Source organism: Mustela lutreola, chromosome 4, assembly GCF_030435805.1.
Source record: "Mustela lutreola isolate mMusLut2 chromosome 4, mMusLut2.pri, whole genome shotgun sequence".
Lineage (NCBI taxonomy): Eukaryota > Metazoa > Chordata > Mammalia > Carnivora > Mustelidae > Mustela > Mustela lutreola.
The window spans coordinates 5,276,291-5,297,531 of NC_081293.1; the positions used below are offsets into that span (position 1 = coordinate 5,276,291).

Genomic DNA, 21,241 nt, shown 5'->3' on the forward strand with positions numbered 1-21,241 from the left:
CTCACCTGAAAATGCTGTTTTTCACTGCTTAGTTTTTTTTTTTCTTTTGCTTCCTTTTCCTGGATATCTAAATTCGGATTAAAGCTTATGAGTAATTTTGAACTTTGAGAACAAACATCAAGTAATTGATGTGGAGATCCAATGAGTCTCCTTAACGGCGCTCTAACCTTTTTGGAATTTTTTTAACGGAAGGTGGAAGTAACTACACTTGGGTCGTTCTGTCACCAGGGACAGATTTTCAGGCTGACGCCAGTGTTAGCGTTCCAAGTACCAAGTGGTGAGGAGGTGCCAGGCACCACACTGCACACTGCACGCGCGCGCTGTTAGCTCTCCACCAAACGCCACAGGCACCACAGCGGCACCGGCTGCCACACTGCGGTCTCCACACCGGCACCGGCCGGACACAAGCGGTCTCCACACCGGTACCGGCCGGACACAAGCGGTCTCCACACCGGCACCGGCCGGACACAAGCGGTCACCGCACCGGCACCTGACACACTGCGGTCTCCACACCACAACCAGCCAGGCTAATTCCTCAGCCGCCCCTCCCACGCCCCCACACATCAGGGGTCACTGATGACTTTTTAACCTTTGACTTAAAGTCGCCACAGCGTTTTATTCCAGGCACAGAGGCCCCACGGACGCAGAGGCCGGCCTCCCCGCCGCACGGTGCACACCGCGGCGGCTTCCGGCCGAGCGTCAGCCGCAGCCCACCCCCACCCCCCACCATCCCCGGGCTGTCCCCGTCGAGCTGCAGACAGACAGACGACAGACAGACGACGCTCGTCCACACCCAGCAGCGGCGCCGGGAGCGAAGGTTCGTTCCTGGGCAAGCGTCCCCTCTCCTTGCCGGTCCGTGTATCCCCTCCCTCATCTTCTCAGAAGGCAGAAACCAGAAGCTTCCATGAGCTAGACGTGTCCCCAGAAAGGCTAGCGACACGACTGCACCCGGTCTCGGCGGGCGGCCACGCTTCCGGACAAGCCGCAGAGCGGCCGCACCCGCGTGCGCACCCGCGTGCGGCGAGCGGGGGACCTGGGCGGGGAACCCGGACGCGGGCTTCGGAATCCGAGGCCGTGCGGCGCCGCTCCGCCACGAGTATTACTGCTCCGCCCTCGGGAAGCACCGTCGTCCGGTCCTTCACGCGCAGGGACTGGATTCTCCGCCCGAAGGCTCCTCCCGCGTTACCCGCTCGCTGGCGCCTGCCTCCGCGTCCCTCCGCGTCCCGGAGATGGAGGACGGGAGGCGCAGGCAGAGGGTTCGGAGCCCTCGACCACATCTGGTCCCCACCCGCAACTGCTGGTCAGAGAAAGAGCAAAACGGAGATTTCATTTTCGGTTCCGCCGAAGCAACACGGTTGAAGAGGCAGGAACCCGAAGGAATTGGATTTCTGTTAAAGCATCTTTTTTTTTTTTTCTTTACCTTCCGCTCACCTTTCACTGCCCCTCCCCCACCCTGAGCATCTGCAGGGCCCGGTGTTCACTAAAGCTCTGGACCGGGTGCCAGAGAGGGTCCCCTCTCTGCTCCCACCACCCCCAGCTCCACAGTCCCAAGAAGCCGGCGACTAAGTGCCCTTTAAGCCTGAAAAGCCTGTGGACGTCCCATTTCTCTATCCACACGCACACAGGAATACAGACGCACTTGGAAGGGCGGACAGTTCTGAACGGCACAGTCTTTAGAGCGCGCCTATGAGCTTCTGACGTCTTTCTACCTTTCCTACAGCTTGCCTCCTTTTCTAATTAGTACATAATTCGATGACAAAACAGCCATTATTCTAAAGTGAAAGGATCATGAAGACTAAGCCAGGGGCTGGCAGACCACGGCCCGCAGACCAGATCAGGCCACAGCCTGGCTTGGTACTGCCCATCCACCAAGAATGCTTTCCACCATTTTTTTTTTTTAATGAGGCAAAACTCATGCGATTTAAAATTAAATGAACCACTTTAGACCGTATGATTTGCTTAAAGCAATTACTTAAAGAAATTTCGGTGCCTCAATCTCCTCTGTAAAATAGAGATCAAACGTAGCACTCCCTTTGCAGGAAAGTTGTAGAAGTCAAATAAATGACAGTATAAATAAATAAAGTGTGCAGTTCGGTAGCGTTTAGTACATTCACAACCTTGTGCAACCCCCAATGCTACGTTGTTCTAGGTCCAAAATACTTTCTTCTCTGGCCAAAGAAACCCCACCCCCATTATAGTAGTCACTGCCATTCCCTCTTCCCCCAGCCCCCCGCAGCCCCGAAATCTGCTTTCTGGTCTATGGATTTGCCTGTTCTGGACATTTCCTATACTGAGAGAATCCTGAGATTTATGTCCTTTAGTGACCGTCTTCTCTCACTCTGCCCAGTTTTGTAGGTTTATCCATGTTGGAATGTGTATCCGTGTTTCACTCATTTTTATGGCTCAAGAATCGGCCGTGGCACAGCTGTGCCCTATTTCATTCCCGCACTCATCTGCCGATGGACACGTGGACAGTTCCCGTGTCCCAAGAATTATAGAAACCACCACTCTGGACGTTTACGTACAAGTATTTGCTGGAACGTCTGTTTGCAGTTCTTCAGGGAACAGCCACATGAGTGGAATCTCTGAGCGATACGGTAGTTGTGTGCTTAAAACTTTTTGAGGAATTGCCAAACTATCTTCTGATTTTTACACTTCTGAGTGGTTCCATTGTTTGTTTGTCCTTAAGCAGGCTCCATGCCCAATGTGGAGCCCAACCACCGGCTTGAACTTATGATCCTGAGATGAAGACCTGAGCTGAGATCAAGAGTCGAACGCTTAAGCAACCAAGTGATCCAACCGCCCCGAGGGGTTTCATGTTTTTAATGATTATATACATAACCACGCAGCCCCCTCTGTTCTGCCTCCTGGCCAGCAAAACCTAAGGTATTTATCATCTGGACCTTGACAGAAAAAAGGCTACAGATCTCTGTTCTCAGGAAAAATGTCTGGCTGTTCCTTTCAGCTGCTCACGGCTCTGCAGGTACAAAGCACTTCAGTGTGTACGATCTACTTTGACTTCACTGCATCTCATCACCGTGGTGCAGGGCACAAGAGACCAGGGCAAGAGCTTCACTTGACGGATGATCACAGGCCCCGAAAGCTGCTCAGAGCCTCCCTCGGGTTCCGCAGCCACCAGGACCCGGAGCTGGGACTCGCCCTGCCACCTTCCTTCAGAAACGGGTTTTCCTTCTCCACGCATCCACTCTCCACTCCTGCTCATCCAGTCCCTGCACTTGACCCCAACAGCTAGACTGAGAAGGCGTGTTATTGGAGCAACACATGCAGAAGGACTTGAGAAGCAATCTGAGGACGGGAAACTTGGGGGCGTGGGGGAGGCAAGTTCTAGGAACAGCCAAGTCACAAAGGTGCTGGCAATGCCCGAAGGTGTGGTTGAGCTGCCCGGTCACCAAGTTTGTATGCAGCACGGCACCCGGGGTCTCCTTTCCTTCAGGACAGAGCCTCTTCTTAGGCAGGCAGCCACCCTGAGTCCCCGGCGGGGGAGCTGTAAGTCCATTTAACCCAATCACACAATGGATTCCTGAACAATTCTGTCACACGTCCCAGAAGGAGCCACACACCCAGAGATGTGACTCTCCAACAGGAGATACGCAGCTTTCAAGTTAGTTCCCAGTGCTTGGCTGAGATAAAATCCCTCTGTCCCTCTGCTTTCATTCAACAGGTGTGTTAGGGACCATGTCAAGTGCAGGGAACGAAGAAGGGAACACAACTCAGCCCTTGTCCTCAAGGGCCCTCTGTCCAGCAGCGGCCAAGGGTAAGGTGGGAAGGAAGTATGTGAAAAAACTGCAGAGAGCAGCAAGGAGGCAGGCCCGCATTCAGCCTGGGGTGGGGGGTTGAGAGAGGTTTATAAGTTGAGCTGAGCCTGGAGGTAGAAGGCAAATAAAGACTGTCTGCAGGCAGAGAGAAGAACATATGCAAAGGCCCAGTGGCACTGCCAGAACAGCAGCATTGACTGTATCAGAGTTTCGGTAAAGAAATAGCCCCGGACATCACTGAGGCCAGCTGGACTGAGTGCCATCCATCCCTTTATGCTGCGGGATCCCCAGTATCAGCTCCCATCCTCACCTCTCCCTCCCCTTGGCCTCTCCAGGCTGATCCTCAAAGCAACACTCCCCAAGAACCAGCTGAAGAAACTTGGCAGCCTGGCCACAGTGCCTGGAGGACCAAGACGCATTCCTGCCTTTGAAAAATAGGCAGTAGAACACACATGACGTTAGAAGGACTTGAAAATAAATCTTGTGAAGTTAATAGAAGCACAGCAATTTGGAAGAAAAATAATCACATTTCCCTCCTGCTAAATCATTATTTGCCCCTGGAAAAGTCAATTATGTTAAAGAAAATAAGCTATTATTTTCGGGGGGGGAAAAAAGGAGCCTTGATAAGTGCCTTTATTCCAGCAAATACAACTCTAATGGCAAATGCCTTACTCCTGTATTTCTGGAGGTCTCAGGGCAGCTGGAAAGGTGTTGCTAAATTAGAATGTGGGGAGGGTCCAGAATTCCCCTGGCAAACTGCACATCTGTCCTAGAACCTGACCTCAAAACTGCCATTTGTGTTTCTCCGAAAGGAGAAGAAACAACAGCTGGCTCCTGACCACCTTCCCACAGCCAGCAAGCCTGGCCGGAGGCCGCCGGCTCCTCCCCTTCCTCCCCGCTTCCTCTCCTCTGGCCTCCCCAGCACACACCCCTCAGGCAGCGGTCCTGCAGGGTCCCAGCCTGCCTTCCCATGTATCAGGAGAGCCTCTGCTTCCAGCCACACTATCAGGATGCCACAGCAGACAGCCAGGGGGTGTTGCCTCAGAGTCCAGCTTCACCCCTGCAGGCTTCACCCCTGCACTTCATATCAGCAGTTCCGGCAGGGCAGCCATCTTGCCCACAGGGGACATGTGGCAAGAGCTACAACTATGTAGGCTGTCACACTGAGGGAAGGGGAGCGCTACTAAGATCTAGTGAGAGAGCAGGGATGCTGCTGAGACCCCAACAAGGCAAAGGAAAGCTCCCCACAACCAAAAATCACCCAACCCAGAATGTCAAGAGTACACAGGTCCCGAAACCCAAGTTTACAGGAATTAGCTCGTTTAACCGTCAAGCAATTCTGCAAGGCAGCAACTGCTGTTATCCACAGTCGACGAGTGAGCCGACTGGGGCGCCAGGCAGTGCACAGTCCCCCGTGCACACATCCCAACCTGGACAACCAGCCCTGGCTTTGACGGGGCAGCCTCCACAGGCACTGATGCGCCTGAGAATTCAGAGGAAGGAGGCGCTGAGCCTCAAACAGGTTTACCTCACTTCCTGGGTTTACCACCAGCACCACTGGGTGGAGATGGGCCTCTCAGCCAGATCCAGGACCAGCTGCTCCAGGCCCCTGGCGGCGCCCCTCTGCCGAGAGCTCAACCTCCCATCCACACGTCGGCATCAGGAGAGTGTGGCTAAGGAGATCAGGAAGAGAAAACCACAGAGCTGTGAGCTCTGGGGGAAGGCAGGCTTCTCCCCAACCCTGACTCCCCGCCGCCCCCCACTCTCTCTACCACCCCCCATCTCTCCTTCTGCCCTGGGGACTCAAGGCCATTCATGCTGGGCCCTCAGCCTTCACACACACACTTGTCCCCACTGCCCGGGCTGGGAACAGGGGCAATCTTCCAGAAGGGGTCAGGAGGCAGAGAGAATAAGGCCTGCAATGCTGGGGCGCCAGGCACAGGTCCTAAGAGCTAAGACAGGAATGGGCCGATTACAGACTGGGACCCAGGACCAGCCCGGCCCCTGACTGGACAGGACCGTAGCAGGGAATGAGGCCAGAGGGCTATGAAGGACATTTTTTTTAAAAGGTTTCCAAGCAGGCAGCAGCCCCCACAGTCTGAAAACTGATCTGGGAACCTGAGAGCCCAGGATCGACAAGCACTGAATGTTCTGGTTTGCCACGAAAAACACCAAACCCATCCCTGTCCCTGCAATCTCCCAAAGCTAAAAAAAACAAAAACAAAAAAACCAACCTAGTTTTTGGTAATTCACTGAGTGGCAAAACCTAAACGGGCCCGGAAAGCAGGCGGGTCACTTCCCTCGCATCGCAGGAGACCGTACGGCGCCCCCGCAGCCTCACCAGTGCGTCCGACTGCGGGGACGTCCCCAGACCTGCGGGGCTCTGCGGCACACACGTGAGCCTTCTGCACAGGTACCCTCTTCCTCTCCACGCTGAGACCAACCTGAATTCGGAAACACCACTAGCCCCAAGGATTCCACATAAGGCACTGCTGACCCATACCATGATCTACATCCCTAGAGGGCGACTCTGGATCCCCCACATCTAAGAACAATGGGGGCGAGCAAACCAGAGGGAAGGGGGAAGGCACAGTCTTATTTGACCAATAATTCCTCTGTGGCTTGCATCACTGCGCTGCTCCTCAAGGAAGCGGGGACGCCCTCACCTTCACCACTACCCATCACGCATGCCGGTTCAACCGCTCGGCTTAGGGCTTACTCACAAGGCTCTGTGGCTCACACTGTTAATCAGCGACTAGACAACGGGTCGGGTAATAAAACAAAAGTTACAAAACCTTAGGAAAAGTAATGTTCACTCTGCCTCATTGCCCCTTTCCAATGAGAAAGAAAGTTTCACCAGAAACCATGTATTTTCTCCAGAACAGGCTGACAACAATACTACAAAGTAGTACTTTCTCCTTCTGAAAGAGGAAATACTAGAAAGTAGTACTTCTCCTTCCGCAAGCTCTACCACATGCATTCTCTTGCTAGCTCCTCCCCGCACTGGTGGCAAAGAGGTAGATGGAGGCCACTACTGCCCCATCTCCAAGGGCCTGAGGCTGGGGAGGGTAGATAAGGCAGAAGCGTGGCGCCCGGGCCTGGATTCCAGGCATTTTGACTCCCAGTCCAAGTGCTCTTGACCCTATACCACAATAGCCCCCCAACCTAGCTGTAAGTTACGATAGCTGTGACTGATTTACCTTCATAGCATTTTTTCAGCACATGCTTAGTCATAAAGTGTTATTTCAGAACAGTGAGATTCCATTCTAATACACAAACACCAACACTCAGACACAAAGCCATGGTTCTAAAGAGCAGGCTTTAGTTCACCACCTCCTGAGGCCAGAAGGATTCCAAAGCCGCAGGAATGGATCTGGGGGTGCTGCGTATGCCTCAGGATGGTGAGACTAGGAACCGCCGGACAAACGCGAAGGTGACTCACTTAGAAGGCAGTCTCGCCTAGGCTCACAGGTCCGCCCCAACCCCCTACAGTACTCACAGGGCCAGGTCTACAGTGAAGGACATCCTGGAATCTACAGGACAGAAGGAGCAGAAAACAGGCCAAGGAAAAAGGCAGCACCTGTTCTGACTCGCATCTCTTCAGATCTTTGTCAGGGTCTGGACATCTGTTCTGCCGAGGGACTCTCACGACAAGATGGCGTGACAACTTACAATCTCTGTGTTCGATGCCAATAACGCTGAAGGGCCTAACTCCTCCTGATTAATAGAAAGCAGGTGTCGACGACAGGGACCTATTAGAGACAGCCCCAGCACACACCTCTTCTCGCAGAGTGCACAGCTAGACTCTACTTCCAAGCCCCTGGTGCTCTTAGCTTGGGCCAGACACTGAGCTCTGGGATGGGCACACATCCAGCCCCGGCCGGGGAGAAAAGCTCCTGTGAAAGGTCCTCTGTGTCTTGCTTTCCCCATCCACAAGCTCAAAGGCAAGGAGCCCAAGAGCCTAGTGGAGGGCACGGCCACAGGAAGGAGCCTGAGTCCCCACATGACTAGAGGCAGTGGAGCGCCCGTGCCCCCTCCCCACCAGCCACTTGGACATAAACAAATAACAAACTTTCGGGGCACCTGGGTGGTTCAGTCAGTTAAGCGGCTGCCTTCGGCTTGGGTCATGATTCCAGGGTCCTGGGATCAAGCCCCATGTTGGGCTCCCTGCTCAGCAGGGATCCTGCGTCTCGCTCTCCCTCTGCTGATCCCCTGTTCTCGCTCGCAAATAATAAAATAAAATAAAATAAAATCTTTAAAACAAACAAACAACAAACTTTGTAGGAAGCCTAGGAAATCTTGAGGCTCTGTCACAGCAGCCACCCAACCCTGATTCAGAAATCACAAGAGTTAATTTACATACAAAAGAGGACCTAACAAATCTAAGTCTGTTAAACAAAATCACTCAAGATGCCCCACAAAATATGGACCGTGCTCCGAACAAAACGCGGCAGCAAACTGCACCCGTGAAGAGCAACTCCAGCCGGACAAGGAGATTTTTGGGAAGAGATTAATCCACAGGAGCTTTACTGGGCTCCCTTCCCCTGGTCCCTTCAGGAGCTCTGGGGATCGACCTGACAGGACCGCAAAGCCAACGCTGAAATTCTAGGGAAGCCATCAAACCTCACTCCCCGTCTTGGACCCTCCCTTACAACAAGTAGGGGCTGCAGAGACAATGGGGCCCACGTGGCTTCAGTCACACAGTCAGAGGGGCCGAGGGGAGCATGAAAGTCACAGCTACTGAGCACAGACCGGGGCCAGGTTTGTGCTGGCTTATCTCTCTCTTTATCCCTGGAAATGCCCGAAGAGGATGGTATCATCATCCATTTACAAAGGAGAAACGGCTTACAGTAAATAACTCACCCAAGGTCACCCAGCTGGCAAGAGAGGAAGCAGAGATCCAAAGCTGCACCTCCAAGCCCCCCATCTGCATGCCATCTTTTGGCACGTACCCCTCACAGAGAGAACACCTTTTTCTCCTCAAAGCACCCAAATGAAAAGTTAACGAGCTGACAGACATCTGTCTAGGGTGAAACGACCTGGTTTTTAGAAGCAGAGTGCCTGGGTTTAGAGAGTTCAGCATCTCCGGAGCATGTGGGGCCGTGGATGGCTGCCGGGTGGCCTGCTACCACTGTGCTTCTGAGCCATCATCAGGAAGCATGGGGCCGTTTATATGTCACAGGCCAGCACCTGCCCTCTCCGCATTAGCTCCCAAAACTAAAACACTCCCGTGAGTGCCCAGGGCCTCTGCAGACTGCAGGAGGGTTGGAAGAGCCAGCTTCACGGTTACAGAGTAGAGAGAAGCCCCCAGAGCTGTGCACTTGGCCCAACAGTGACTGTGCAATGTTGGTACCAAAGGCGGTCCTTGCCATCACTGGACAACTGGCCTTCTAAAACCACAGGGAGCCTGGCCACCCTACCCACACACCAATACTACAAGTGGAAGGAACTGGAAACACAGCCAAGCTAGAGGTCTCCGTCTCCTAATGCCACAGGCACGTGAGTACAGCTAAGCCAAGTGTGCCGGCAAAGAGCTGTTCCCCAGCTACGCCCACCATGTGAATGGTCACACTTACAACATGTTCAACTTCCTGTTCGGGTCTCAAACCCCCTGTGTCACCCCGTCACTAACTTGAATATAAGCAATCTCCAGGGCTGAACACAGACACTAAGGTGATTCCTTAAATTAGATTCTGAGAGCCTTGTCAGGGAGAGGGGGGGCAGACACTGCAAGCTCCCACCTCTCACTCTCCCAGGCATGCCCAAGGAACTGGGAACCCACGACCTTGCAAAAAAATAATCATTCAGATGGTAGCCACCAAAAGCACACAAAAATTGAGGGAATCTTACTTGTGATAATCATGTTATGGCTTGTGCCCCTCAAAATTCAAACACTGAAGTTCTGGCCCCCACCATAATTCAGAATGTATATGGAGACAGGGTTTTGAAAGACAGGATGAAGGAAATGACATCATGACGGTGGCCCAAATCCAGTAACAGGAGGTGAGGACACAAACACCACGGAGGAAGACCTTGTAAGGAGGTGAGAACGCAGCCAACCAGCCAGCAAGCAGGTGGCCTCAGAAGGAACCAACCCGGGACACCTGGGTGGCTCAGTCGGTTAAGCGGTTGCCTTCAGCTCAGGTCATGATCCCAGCGTCCTGGGATCGAGTCCCACATCGGGCTCCTTGCTCAAGAGGGAGCCTGCTTCTCCCTCTGCCTCTGCCTGCCTCTCTGTCTGCCTGTGCTCACTCTCTCTGACAAATAAATAAATAAAATCCTTAAAAAAAAAAAAAAAAGGAACCAGCCCTGCCAACACCTTGATCTTGGACTTCCAGCCTCCAGAACTGAGAAAATAAATTCCTGCAGTTAAGCCCCTCCGAGTGGACTTGTTAAGGCAGCAAACTAATGCACATACTTCACATGTTGACTTGAGGGAGGGTCCCAAAGCACTCCCCACCTGATTAATGAAAGCTAACTCAGGCACTGCTGATTATATACGGCAGCTAAGCTGCTACTGACATAACAATGTTTCCAAAGCGCCTTCACCATCCTTTAGCTCCCGTGAACCTCCCATCAGCAGATCTTGTACACAAGGCCAAGCATCATCCTCCATTTTGAACCTGTGGAACCAGCCTGGAGAGGCTCAAAGACTTGCCCCAGATCACATCAATGAAGAGTGGCCACACCAGGACTAAAACTCAGATTCTGACCCCTCCCTGGGGCTCACCTCTCAGAAGACCGTACCAAGAAACTGGGGAGGGGTCTGAACCTGGAGCCCCGCCGTCAGCCAGTGGTATAGGGCACGGCTTGCCTCCACACTGCTGGACAGCGCTACCGGCCTTCCACGCCGCGATCTCCTCTTCCAGCTGTTCTCAAGACCCGAACACATTCAACACCTGCACAGCTCGGTGGCCTCAGTGCAGCCCCTGCTGCACCCGTCAGCCGCCTTCCCGCGCACTGCGGCTCACACAGCTGCCCAGAGGCTCATGTCTCAAATGACACCAAGATATCCTTCAAGGAGGGGCTGCAAAGAGGGAAATGCAAACCCAAACCGAAACAACCTACCACCACACTCCACAAGACTGGCTAAAATAGGCAAGAGGGACAAGAAAGGCTGGCAAGGGGAACCCAGATCACACATCTGTGGCTGGTGGGAATGCAAAATGGTGCAGTTACTCTGGAGCAGTTTGGCAGTTTCTTAAAAATCCAAACACACAACTACATACAACTCAGCAACGGCCCTCCTGGGCATGTATCCCAGACAAAGGAAACTTGTGTTCACGCACAAACCTGTGCATAAATGTTCATAGTAGCTTTACTCACAACAGCCAAAACCCAGACATCCTTCGTCAGGTGAATGGTTGATCCCTCTGGGTACCTCCAGGCCACAGACCACCACCCAGCAAAGAAAAGGAACCACCCCCCATACACACAAGGACCTGATAAATCTCCAGAGAACTACACGACCTGATAAAAATCAATCCAAAGAGGTCTCGTACTGTATGATTCCATTCATGGAACATTCTTGCAATGATGAAACTATAGAAACAGAGGTTACTAGTTGCCAGGGATTACGCAGGAAGGAGGAAGGAGGTGGGTGTGGCTACAAAAGGACAAGAGGAGGAGCCTCGGGGGTGATGGCACTGCTCAGTGCCTGGACGGCGTCCCCGCCAGCATCCCGGCTCTGTGCGGTACTGCGGTCTGGCGGGAGGTCGCCTTGGGGGAGACCGGCAATGGCTATGTGGAGTCTCTCTGAATTAGCTGTTACAAACATATGTGTTTAGGACTATCTGAAAACACAAAGTTAAAGAAAAAATAAAAACGAGGAGGAAGGAAGAATGGGAGGAAGAACGGGAACGAGCGGGAACCACTCACAACCCAAGACAATCACAGTAAGATGCAATATTCTAGGAAAACATCGGCACAACAATAAATTTAAAATTTTTATAATGCTTTCAAAGTCAAATAAGGTTTGTAGAAATATAATATGCCCTAATTTGGTTTTTCTGCAACTCCAGTGAATGAAAATGTCCGCATTTCTATTTACTTACAATCAAATCTAATTTTTCTTCTCCAAAGTAGCAGCTTGCTTGCTACTCTAGATAACAAAAGAGATCTTTCTGCAACTCCCACACTCCCAAATTTATTTGGATATTACACTACTCCTAGCAGTTATCATCACTCAGAACTAATCTAAATACACACAAGTCATGCTCCCCTATACCAAGCAAATGAGACTTTCTCCCAACAGAGGGGCAAAACACACCATTAAGAAATCACCTTTTGGAGAAAAGTATTCTTGCAGCAACTGTGCCTGTCAAGTGCAAACACAAAATCACTTGTCACCACACTTCTGAACCGCACTTTATTAAATAAATACTAATAAAAGCAACGCTCCATCGAGTGCCAGGCTGATCTCAAGCACGACGCCCCCTGCTCTGCCAACATTATCTCAACGCATCGTCCTTGGTCTTCATGGTCGCCAGGCTTAGCTCTGCCTTCCAGATGGGGAAACCGAGGCTCAGGAAGCTGAGTAATTTCCCTAGAGCCCACATAAGGAGTAAGAGCCGGGAGTTAAAGGTGCCCACAGCAGCAACACCCGCATCCCGCATCCCATTTGAGCTCTCCACAGAGAACGCCAGAATAAAGCACCCAACTCGGGTCTGCTGGTGTTCACCCTCCACCCCAACAAAGCTGAAGGCCAGCAAGAGCACCTTACTCTCCCGAACGGCTCTCTGCACCACCTGTTCCGTTTCTCTGGCCGCCTTAACAAATGGCCGCATCCTGAGCAGCTTCAAACGGTCCACAGGGATAATCTCACAGTTCCCCAGGTCAGACACTCAGTGGCTCTGGGTCTCAAAGTCCAGCTGCTGGCCAGCTGGGCTCTCGTGGGGAGCCCAGGAAGGGCTCTGTTTCCAGGCTCATTGGGAGTCCAGGCAGAACCCAGTTGTGCCTATAGGACTAAGGTTCCTGTTCCCTAGCTGGGTGCAGCTGCCCTGAGCTCCCTGGGCTTTCTCTGGTCCTTGTAAGGGGGCTCCTACAACTCAGGGCCAGCAACTGTGCCTGGGACGCTGCCCAGGCTCAGAACCTCTGACCCTACTCTTCTGTTAGCAGCCAGAGAAAGTTCTCTGCTTTGAGGGCCCGTGGTAGATCATCTCTCCTAAGTCCCATTACATTAACCACATCCTGAAAGCCCTTTCTACCATGTCACATAACGTATTTACAGGTTCTGGGGATTAGGGCATGGACATTTTGGGAAAGAGGCCACTACTCCACCTCTCACACCAATGAGAGAGGTGAGCACACCATCCTCAGGTGTGACTCCAGAACACACTGCATCTTTTCACCTCATCTTAGGAGCAGGATCCATCATCATTTTATCAGCACTGAGACCCCAGCCTCTGGCCAGCTGGGGGATGAGGGAGAAGTTTACCCCGTCCGAGCCCTCCCTGTGACAGGTAGCTCAAAACTCATCCCTGGGTTAAATAACCAAATCCATAAACACTGAGTCACCCCATTCAACCCCAGGGGGAGACATTAACAGGCTGGTAAATTTCCAGGGGGGGGGGCAACCCCAACCCCAACCCTTCTGGAATAAACCGGGCGGAGATGAGGGGATGAGCACTTCCTGCCTGGCTGAGGAAGCAACAGATCAGCTGTTTACTCCTTTCCCCCCACGTACAAAATAAATAAATAAGTGAAGTGTCTCATTTACAAACAATGCTTCTAACAGATTCCAAGTACTTTCAAACAATGAGCTGTGATTCATGTTTCCAAATGAGATGGAGTTTTATCATTTTCTTTCCCCTCGTGATTCATTCATCCCGCCAAGTCAGTAGTCGGAGTGGAAGCAAGGCCCACCCACGACCCGCCACAGCCCTCCAGGGAAACACAGCCCTGTTGTTAGGCTCCCCCAAAAAACGCTGTGGTTGGTAAGGGGCATGGCCAGTAATTTTCCCTTGGGCGGAAACAGCCCATTAGCCAATGGGCAAAAATCCCTGCCCCCCCAGCACTTCTGTCTTCCATTCGGGACCCTCCAGTGCCAACTCCTAGAACAGTGGAGAGCTTGGGCTGACCCGGATGTGAGCATCCTCGCCTTCCCTTCTGCCCGGAATCCATGGGCCTGCCACTGATGCCATTCGAGCTGTGCTGTCCCCTCCCTTCCACCCCATTCTGTAGCCTCGGCTCCACCCTAGTGAAACCAAGCAGAGCAGAAACTCCCTCCTCCACCTGACGGCCATTCACACTGTTCTAGAACTGCCTGGCAAAACCATCGGGCACATGGTTCTTTGAAAACTTCCTAACAGACTCTTCTTAAAACCACAGCATTAGCCAAAGGTGTGATGCTGGAAGTCACCATAGCGAGTGGTGTGTGTGTGACGTAATAGGGAGGGACACTGCCATGTTCTTGCCCCCAGTCACCTCCCCAGCAAGGAGACCCCCTCACTGTGTCATGAATGCTCCCTCTGGTCTTCTCTAGAGAGCAAGTCAACAAGTGCCACACGTAGTGTCTTCACTGACACCATCAGGTCACGGGTCATGCTGGGAGCCAACAAGATGCATCAATGTATCTTAAAACTCCCTGCTCCAAAGAGAGCCCCCTCCCGGGCTCCTGGCTCTCAGGGGCATGGTGTAAACTCCAGAGCCAGGCTTCCAGTCCCAGATGTAGCACATACTAGTGGTATGAATGATGTATTTTCTCTCCACCTCTGTCAATGGGAGTGACAGGACTCCCATCCCACAGGACTGGGAGGGGGAGGCAAGCCCTCAGCCAGAGCTAGAGCTGCGCCCTCCCTCCTCTCCCCAGGGCTGGCTGTGCTTCTGCTCCTCCGCTGGCTTCTGCTCCTCCGCTGGCTTCAGGCCTCTCCCTCCGGCCTCTCCAGAGTGCTCCAGGCCCCCCTTCATCTGCCCCTATTGTGTTCCAGTCCTCAGCTCACTTCTCACACACACACCCCAGCAGGCTCTCCACAGCCCCGACCCTTACTGTCACACTGAATCAGTGCCAACACTGAACGTGCACCCCACACCTCCCCCACGTGCTGCAGAAGCATAGCGACTTTTCTACCGGGATGGCCGGGATGAGACCATACGGAGGCACCTAGGGTGCTGCTTACACACTGGGGTCCCGCACCCTGTCACTGACCTCCACGCCCATGTCTGGGCCTCCCTTCCTCATCTCAGAAATGGGGCGGGAAGAGAGCTCAGTCAGAGCAGTCCTGGAGCAAGAAGCGCCCCACACATGGGCATGTGGAACAAGAGGAGTGTGGGCCCAGAGGACCTACGACTGTCCTAAGACTGACTCTTTCCCAAGCAGCTCCACTGTCACCCACAGACATCTAGAAGAGAGAAGCCACTGGAATCACAAAAAAGGAAGAACCCTGAGGGCTAGGGCGCCCCCCAAGGCTTGCCCAAGTTCAGAGGGCCAGCTCTGGAGGTGACCTGCGGTGGGGACACAGGCATGGCACCGCAAAAGCTCAGGGACCCTGGGGGAGGGGGGGCGGCTGCCGCGGTGGGAGCAGAAGTCCCCGGAGGAGGAGCCCTGAGAGGGCACAACCTGGCGGCAGAGGAGAGGCCAAGGTCACAAAAGTCCTTACAAGTCAGGCAAAGTCTAGCCTGGGTGACGGAGGTGATAAAGGAGCAGGAGGAAAGTCAGGCGGAAAACGGGGACGGTCCAGGATCCGGGATCCCGGAGAGCAGCCTCCGCCCCGACAGCGGTGGACAAGGAAGGCCGGACCCCAGACCCTGACAGGCGGGCTGCAAATCCCCGCTGCGGAGGAGAGCAGGGCAGGGCGCGGCGAGGGCTGCGGTCCGTTGATTCGGCCATCAGGAAAGCCTCGCTCTCTGGAATGCGTACTCGCTGGGTCCGAAATGTAAACGTGCAACCCGACCCGCCCCGCTCCCCTCAGGAAACGACAAAGAGCGGCGGAGCCAAAACAGTCCCGCCCTCCGCCGCCCGCTCCCGGAGCCCGGGGACGCGGGAGCCCGCGGACGCCGGAGCGCTCGACCCCGAACCGCTCCGCTCCCGGGGTCCCGCGCGGGCCAGGCCCGGGCCAGCAAGGCGCGGGCAGGACGCCCAGCCCGCCCAGGTCGCGCGCGCCACTTCCCACCGGGAGAGAGCACAACTCTTCGCTCGGGTCCCCGCAACGTGCAACTGCGCGCCCGGGAAGCTCCAGCGCCGGCACGCAACTGCACGCGAAAGCAGAAAGCCGCGGCCCAACAGCGACCGCGGGCCGGCCCGGCCCGGCCCCCCCCACAGCCCCACGCAGACTTCGGCCGCGAGCAGGATGGGGTCTGAGCTCGGGCGGCCCGGGAGGCTGGAGGACTCCGCCACCGGGTGCCCGGCCGGGAGCTGGGGGCGAGGAGGGGGGGGGGGGAACCCCTCGGGGAGTGACACGGCCCGCCCCCGCCCCCGCGTGTCCCCGGCCCCGCTCGCGCGCGCTCCGGAGGGGGCGCCGGGCACTCGGGCCGCGGCCGGGCCGGCTGCAACAGGCTCCGGCGCCCCCGCCCGCCGCGCCCCACCCGGCCCGGCCCCGCCGCCCCTCCGGAGCGCGCGCCGCGGGGAGGTCGTGCCGGGCCGGCGCCGCGTGGGGCGCGCGGAGCTCACCCACGCCGTATTTCTCCTCTCTCTTGGTGGGCACCCAGCGCGTCATGGCGCCGCCGCGAGAGCCGCCGCCGCCCGGGCAGGAAACTCCGCGCCTAGGCCGCCATTTTCCATTCCTGGCGAGCCGCGACAGGATGGGGAGGAAAAAGTTTGCGGCGGAGGCGGTGTCATGTGGGACGGGGCGGGCGGAGCGTCGCGGGCCGGATGGGAAAGGCCGGGAGCGCCGGCGAGAGGCGGGCCGGCCCCGGGCCTGTGAGCGCGGCCCCTGCGTCGGGCACCGCGCGCCGCAGCCTGGGACTCCCGCGCCCCGCCCGCGGGACGACCCCCCGCCCCGCCCCCGGTGTCCCACGACGAGAGGGGGGCGCCCTGGGCGGAGTGGGGCGAGGGGGACTCTGAGATTTATGAAGCTTGGGGTTTGCCCAGCACGGGGCTCCGGCCGCGGACTCGGGGTCCGCCTCGATGCGGGGAGTCCCGGAGCGGAGCAGACCCGGAGGTTCCCGGCCTGCCCGAGCACGTGGTCCCTCCCCCAAGGAGACGGACTTTAACTGAGCACCTACTCACCGCCTGGCCACGCCAGCCAGACTGGGGCCGCGGAGGTGCCGGGTAGAGTACCCACAGGTGGACTGGGGTTCGCTCCCCGTGCTTGGGCGGGGACGCCCGGGGCGGGGGCGAAGGGGTGGTGAAGTGCCGATCACGGAGTGCTTCCCGGGGAGGTGACCTCTCTCTTGAGTGTTGAGTGAGGGCGGTTCCCCCGGGGGAAGCCGGGAGGGAGAGGCGAGAAAAGCCCCGCCGACGCCCAGAACTTCATCCTCCTTGGGCTCGCAGAAACTTCTGCTAGTTCAGGAGGACTCGGTGTGAGGGAGGGGAAGAGAGGAAGTGGGGAGAGGAGCCAGCTGGGGAAGGAAGGCTCAGGCCAGACGGGGAGAAGATGCGCAGGGACTCTTTGGAACGTGCTCTTCGCCCTCTGGGTGAGTTCTCAGACCCTCAGGGTTTCCACACCAGCAAACACGGGCACTTAGAATTCTCCAAGGAAAAACTGAACACACACACATAGATGTATTCTTACCATCATGAGGTTAAAACCAAGAAAAGGAGGAAGGAGAAATCTCAGAATGCTCAGTAAGTGGAGTTAATTCAGAATAATATTAAGTGGCGGTCCTCTGTCATGCCCCCCAGAAGTGACAATGGCAGTAGGCCTGGGAACCTTCAAGGACTGGAGGAAGGCAGGTTAAAAAAAAAAAAAAAAAAAAAAGATGAAAGGCTCCATTGGCTTGGAAGGGCACTGGGTGGCAGAGCTGGGAAGGGAGCTAGTAGGGCCTGGGAACTCCAGGTGGGCTCCCATTCTGTATAGAGAATGCCCTTGCCTGCCATTGGGGCCACTCTGAGCCAGAGAAGTCTCAGCATCCCACCTAGAATGCAGATTAAATACACTTCAGAATGCTCTAGGAGCCTTTCAGCCTACGTGGGTTGGAGAACCTGCTAAGAGCAAGAGGATAAGGTGTGTGTGTGACTCCAGAGTTCATGGGTATCAACCACAGCTTCCTAGAAAGTTATAGGCCTTATTCTACCAATAAGGATCTTCGGTCCCACAGAGGACCTTGGCTCCAATCCCATGTGGCCTCATGCACGCACTTAAACTCTTCTATGGAAATTAGAAACCATAGGGGCTCAGACCCTGAACCCATGGCCTGGTGACTCTGACCACTTGAAAGAGAAGCTACTGTGAAGGGGCTATGCAGGAGCAGGAGGGTGTCCTAAGACAGGTGACATGGTGGCCTGGCTCCTCCGGGTCAGGAAGGGCTTCCCTGAGAAAGCAATGTGAGCCCGATCTTTAATGACAAGCAGAAACCAGCTAGGCCAACTGCTGAGGGAGCAGTGCGTACAAAGGCCCCGGGGTGGAACATAACACATATCCCTGAAGGAACTGAAAGACTAAAGCATAGGGGAAAATGAGAAAGGGACACAAAATGAGCCCGCAGAAGAAGGGTCTTGCCAGGAATTCTGATTCTGCAAAGAAAATCTGGCAAACAAATTTTGGTGATACTTACCTTCTCTTTTATGCTCAATTTCAATTCTGCGTATGTGGCTACACATTGGGGAAGATGGGTGTTGTGGTGAAAGACCAGGGGCTGTGAAAAGACTTAGTGAAAGACTCAGGAGGCCTGGGCTAGCCCCTGCCACAGTGTGGCCCTGCTTCTTCCATTTCTGGTCATTATAATGTTCTGAGCCTTAGGGTTCTGGTCTTCCTACATATAAAGGAGGGGTCATGGTCCCAAGCTCATGAGGCTCTCCTGAAGATCGCAGGAGAATGTGTAACTCTGCTTGACTTCCTCCTGTAATGCTGCCCCCAGATTCTTCATCTGATAGAAGAAGGTTCACATTTTCTAGAACAGCGGCCACTTGCAGTCTGATAAAGGTGACCCACTGAATATATAGATAAATACATATTTATGCATTTTTATAAGACTGTCACATAAATGATTTTCTAAATCAGAACTTTAAAACTCCAGATGGACTCTGGACCATGTGTTTGAGACAGAGGCTGTGGTCCCATTCTTGCAAAGTGTGCCCGAGCTTGGCCAAGATACTGTACATGTGGCCACAGTTCATGCAGCTCTGAGGTTTGTCAGCGTTCCGTGGCTGATTCCAGCAGTGGTCTCATCTTGTGGTTCTAAATCAAGTCCATGGCCCTGGCTCCTTGCCCTGTGGTTACATGAGCTTGGGACTGACTACATCTCCAGTTCCAGGAGCCCTGTTGGCATTTTTAACTCCTGAATCTACATGCCTGGGCCACGGATCTCTGCCACACCCACCAGGCCTGGTGCAGGACTTAGGTCTCTGCTGTGCTTGTAGGTGTGATCACCCAGGAAGTTCACACCATGGAGTTCCTAGATGTCCCCTCCTAAGCATCTCGTCCTAGTGACCTCCTCAACATGTGGGAGAAGCAAGATGGAGCCATGAAATGTCATCATCTACATAACAGTTTTGAATTTCGAAAAGTAAATTAAAACGATTTTTTTTTAATTAATTTGACAGAGAGAAATCACAAGTAGACGGAGAGGCAGCCAGAGAGAGAGAGAGAGAGGGAAGCAGGCTCTCTGCTCAGCAGAGAGCCCGATGCGGGACTCGATCCCAGGACTCTGAGATCATGACCTGAGCCGAAGGCAGCGGCTTAACCCACTGAGCCACCCAGGCGCCCAAATTAAAACGATTTTTAATTTGAAAATAGTTTTCCATATTTACAATACAAATCCAGGAGGTATATTCTTGCCCCGTGGAGACGCCAGAAGGCACAGTGATTAAGGGGAGATAGTTATTTGCAGCAGGCAATACAGATGAAAACAGGACCTAGATATGGAGGGTTGATTCTTCAACAAGGGGCTTGACCACAGGCTGCTTGTGACTTGAAAGGGGAGGCCATGGTCTTGCACTGGAGGCCGCTAGTTGCTGCCCCTTTGAACCAATGGCAGATATCCACAGCATTTTAGATGACCAGGCATGAGGTCACCACAGTGCACAAGGTGACATAGCACAGAAAAGGTGTATCCAAGACTTTACATCTAAACTTCAGTTTACAGAGACGATCAAACAGCAAGTTAAATGATGTGACAAGAAATACAGACCTAGACAGGTGGGACCTTCTATAGGACGCTGGTCTGGTGTCATCAACAAGAAAGTATTACAGGGGAAAAACATGAGTAGATAAGAAAGAACCATTCTAGATTTTGAAAGACTTAAGAAATATGACATTCAAGGCACCTAGATGGCTCAGTTGGTGAAGCCTCTGCCTTCAGCTCAAGTCATGATCCCTTTGTCCTGGGATCAGATCCCACATAGGGCTCCCTGCTCAGCAGGGGGTCTGCTTCTCCTTCGGCCTCTGTCCGTCCCTCCCCCTTGCACTCTCTCTCTCTCTCTCCCAAATAATAAATAACATCTTTAAAAAATATATACTGCAAAAAAGATGAAATTGTTCAATCTAGGTGATAGGTCGATGAGTGTTTCACCTCTACTTTTTTATATGTTCGAAATTTTTTAGAAAATAAAGTCAGTGGGGAAAAGGAAGGTCTTGAGATTTAAAACCCGACTTGAGAAATAGTAGCCTGGACTGGCCTCATTGGGACAGCTCAGCCTCCGCCTCGCCTCCCAGGGGTGCTGCTCAGCATTCTCTGTGAAGATTATGGAGACAGACCCTGGGTGTTAAACTTCAACCAGCTCCGCAGAGCAAATATGTTTAGTAGAGGATGCTGGCTGCTGCTCCAGTGTGCCTTGTGGGCAAATGTAACTATGAGTATAAATGCACTCCAAGCAGTCCTTCCCACACTGAGTACACAAAGAAATTAGCTCTAGAGCTGGGGGCCAGGACACCTGCCAGAGACGTAGTGTCCTGACATCCAAGGAGCCCTAGATCTGGGTGACAAGGCAGCCGAGGCCTTGCCCTTGGAGGCTGGATGCTCTCACGGTAACCCCAACCATGAACCTCAGAGGAACAAAAGGTTTTCAGGCGCCATATGTTAGGCAGTGCCAGACTATGATCCCTGATAGAAGGGAAATGAACGGAGAGTGTCGTCGCACAGTTGCCCGGCTGGCTTTCTAGAGGTGGTTTTGGGATGGAAGCCCAGGTAGGGGACTCACCCAAGCCTTGAGTCTCCCTCATTGGAAACAGAAACTGGAATTCAGAGAAGCCACGACTGCTAGGACTTGAGGGTCAGAGTACCCAGAAGGATGGGGCTGTCCACACAGAGAGAGAGAGAATCCGAAAGATCTGCAAAAAGGGCTGCCTTGGGTCTCTGAATACTACACATGTGTGGATTAAAGCTTCATGAAGCTGTCTGTGAAAAGAAGACCAGAAAGTAGCAGGCCC

General features: G+C 53.9%; 1 protein-coding gene across 3 annotated transcripts in view; it reads right to left on the minus strand.

Annotated features, from left to right (window-relative positions):
- Positions 1-16,553, minus strand: part of DOCK1 (dedicator of cytokinesis 1) — a 485,813-nt gene extending 469,260 nt beyond the window's left edge. For 2 of the 3 annotated variants that reach the window (XM_059172849.1, XM_059172848.1), the window contains exon 1: positions 16,384-16,543. In XM_059172849.1, the coding sequence (XP_059028832.1) occupies positions 16,384-16,429 (46 nt within the window). In that variant the 5' untranslated portion in view covers positions 16,430-16,543. Of the gene's footprint in view, positions 1-16,383 lie in introns of all 3 variants that reach the window. The other variant, XM_059172850.1, reaches the window with a different exon arrangement.
- Between the last annotated feature and the right edge of the window lie 4,688 nt (positions 16,554-21,241).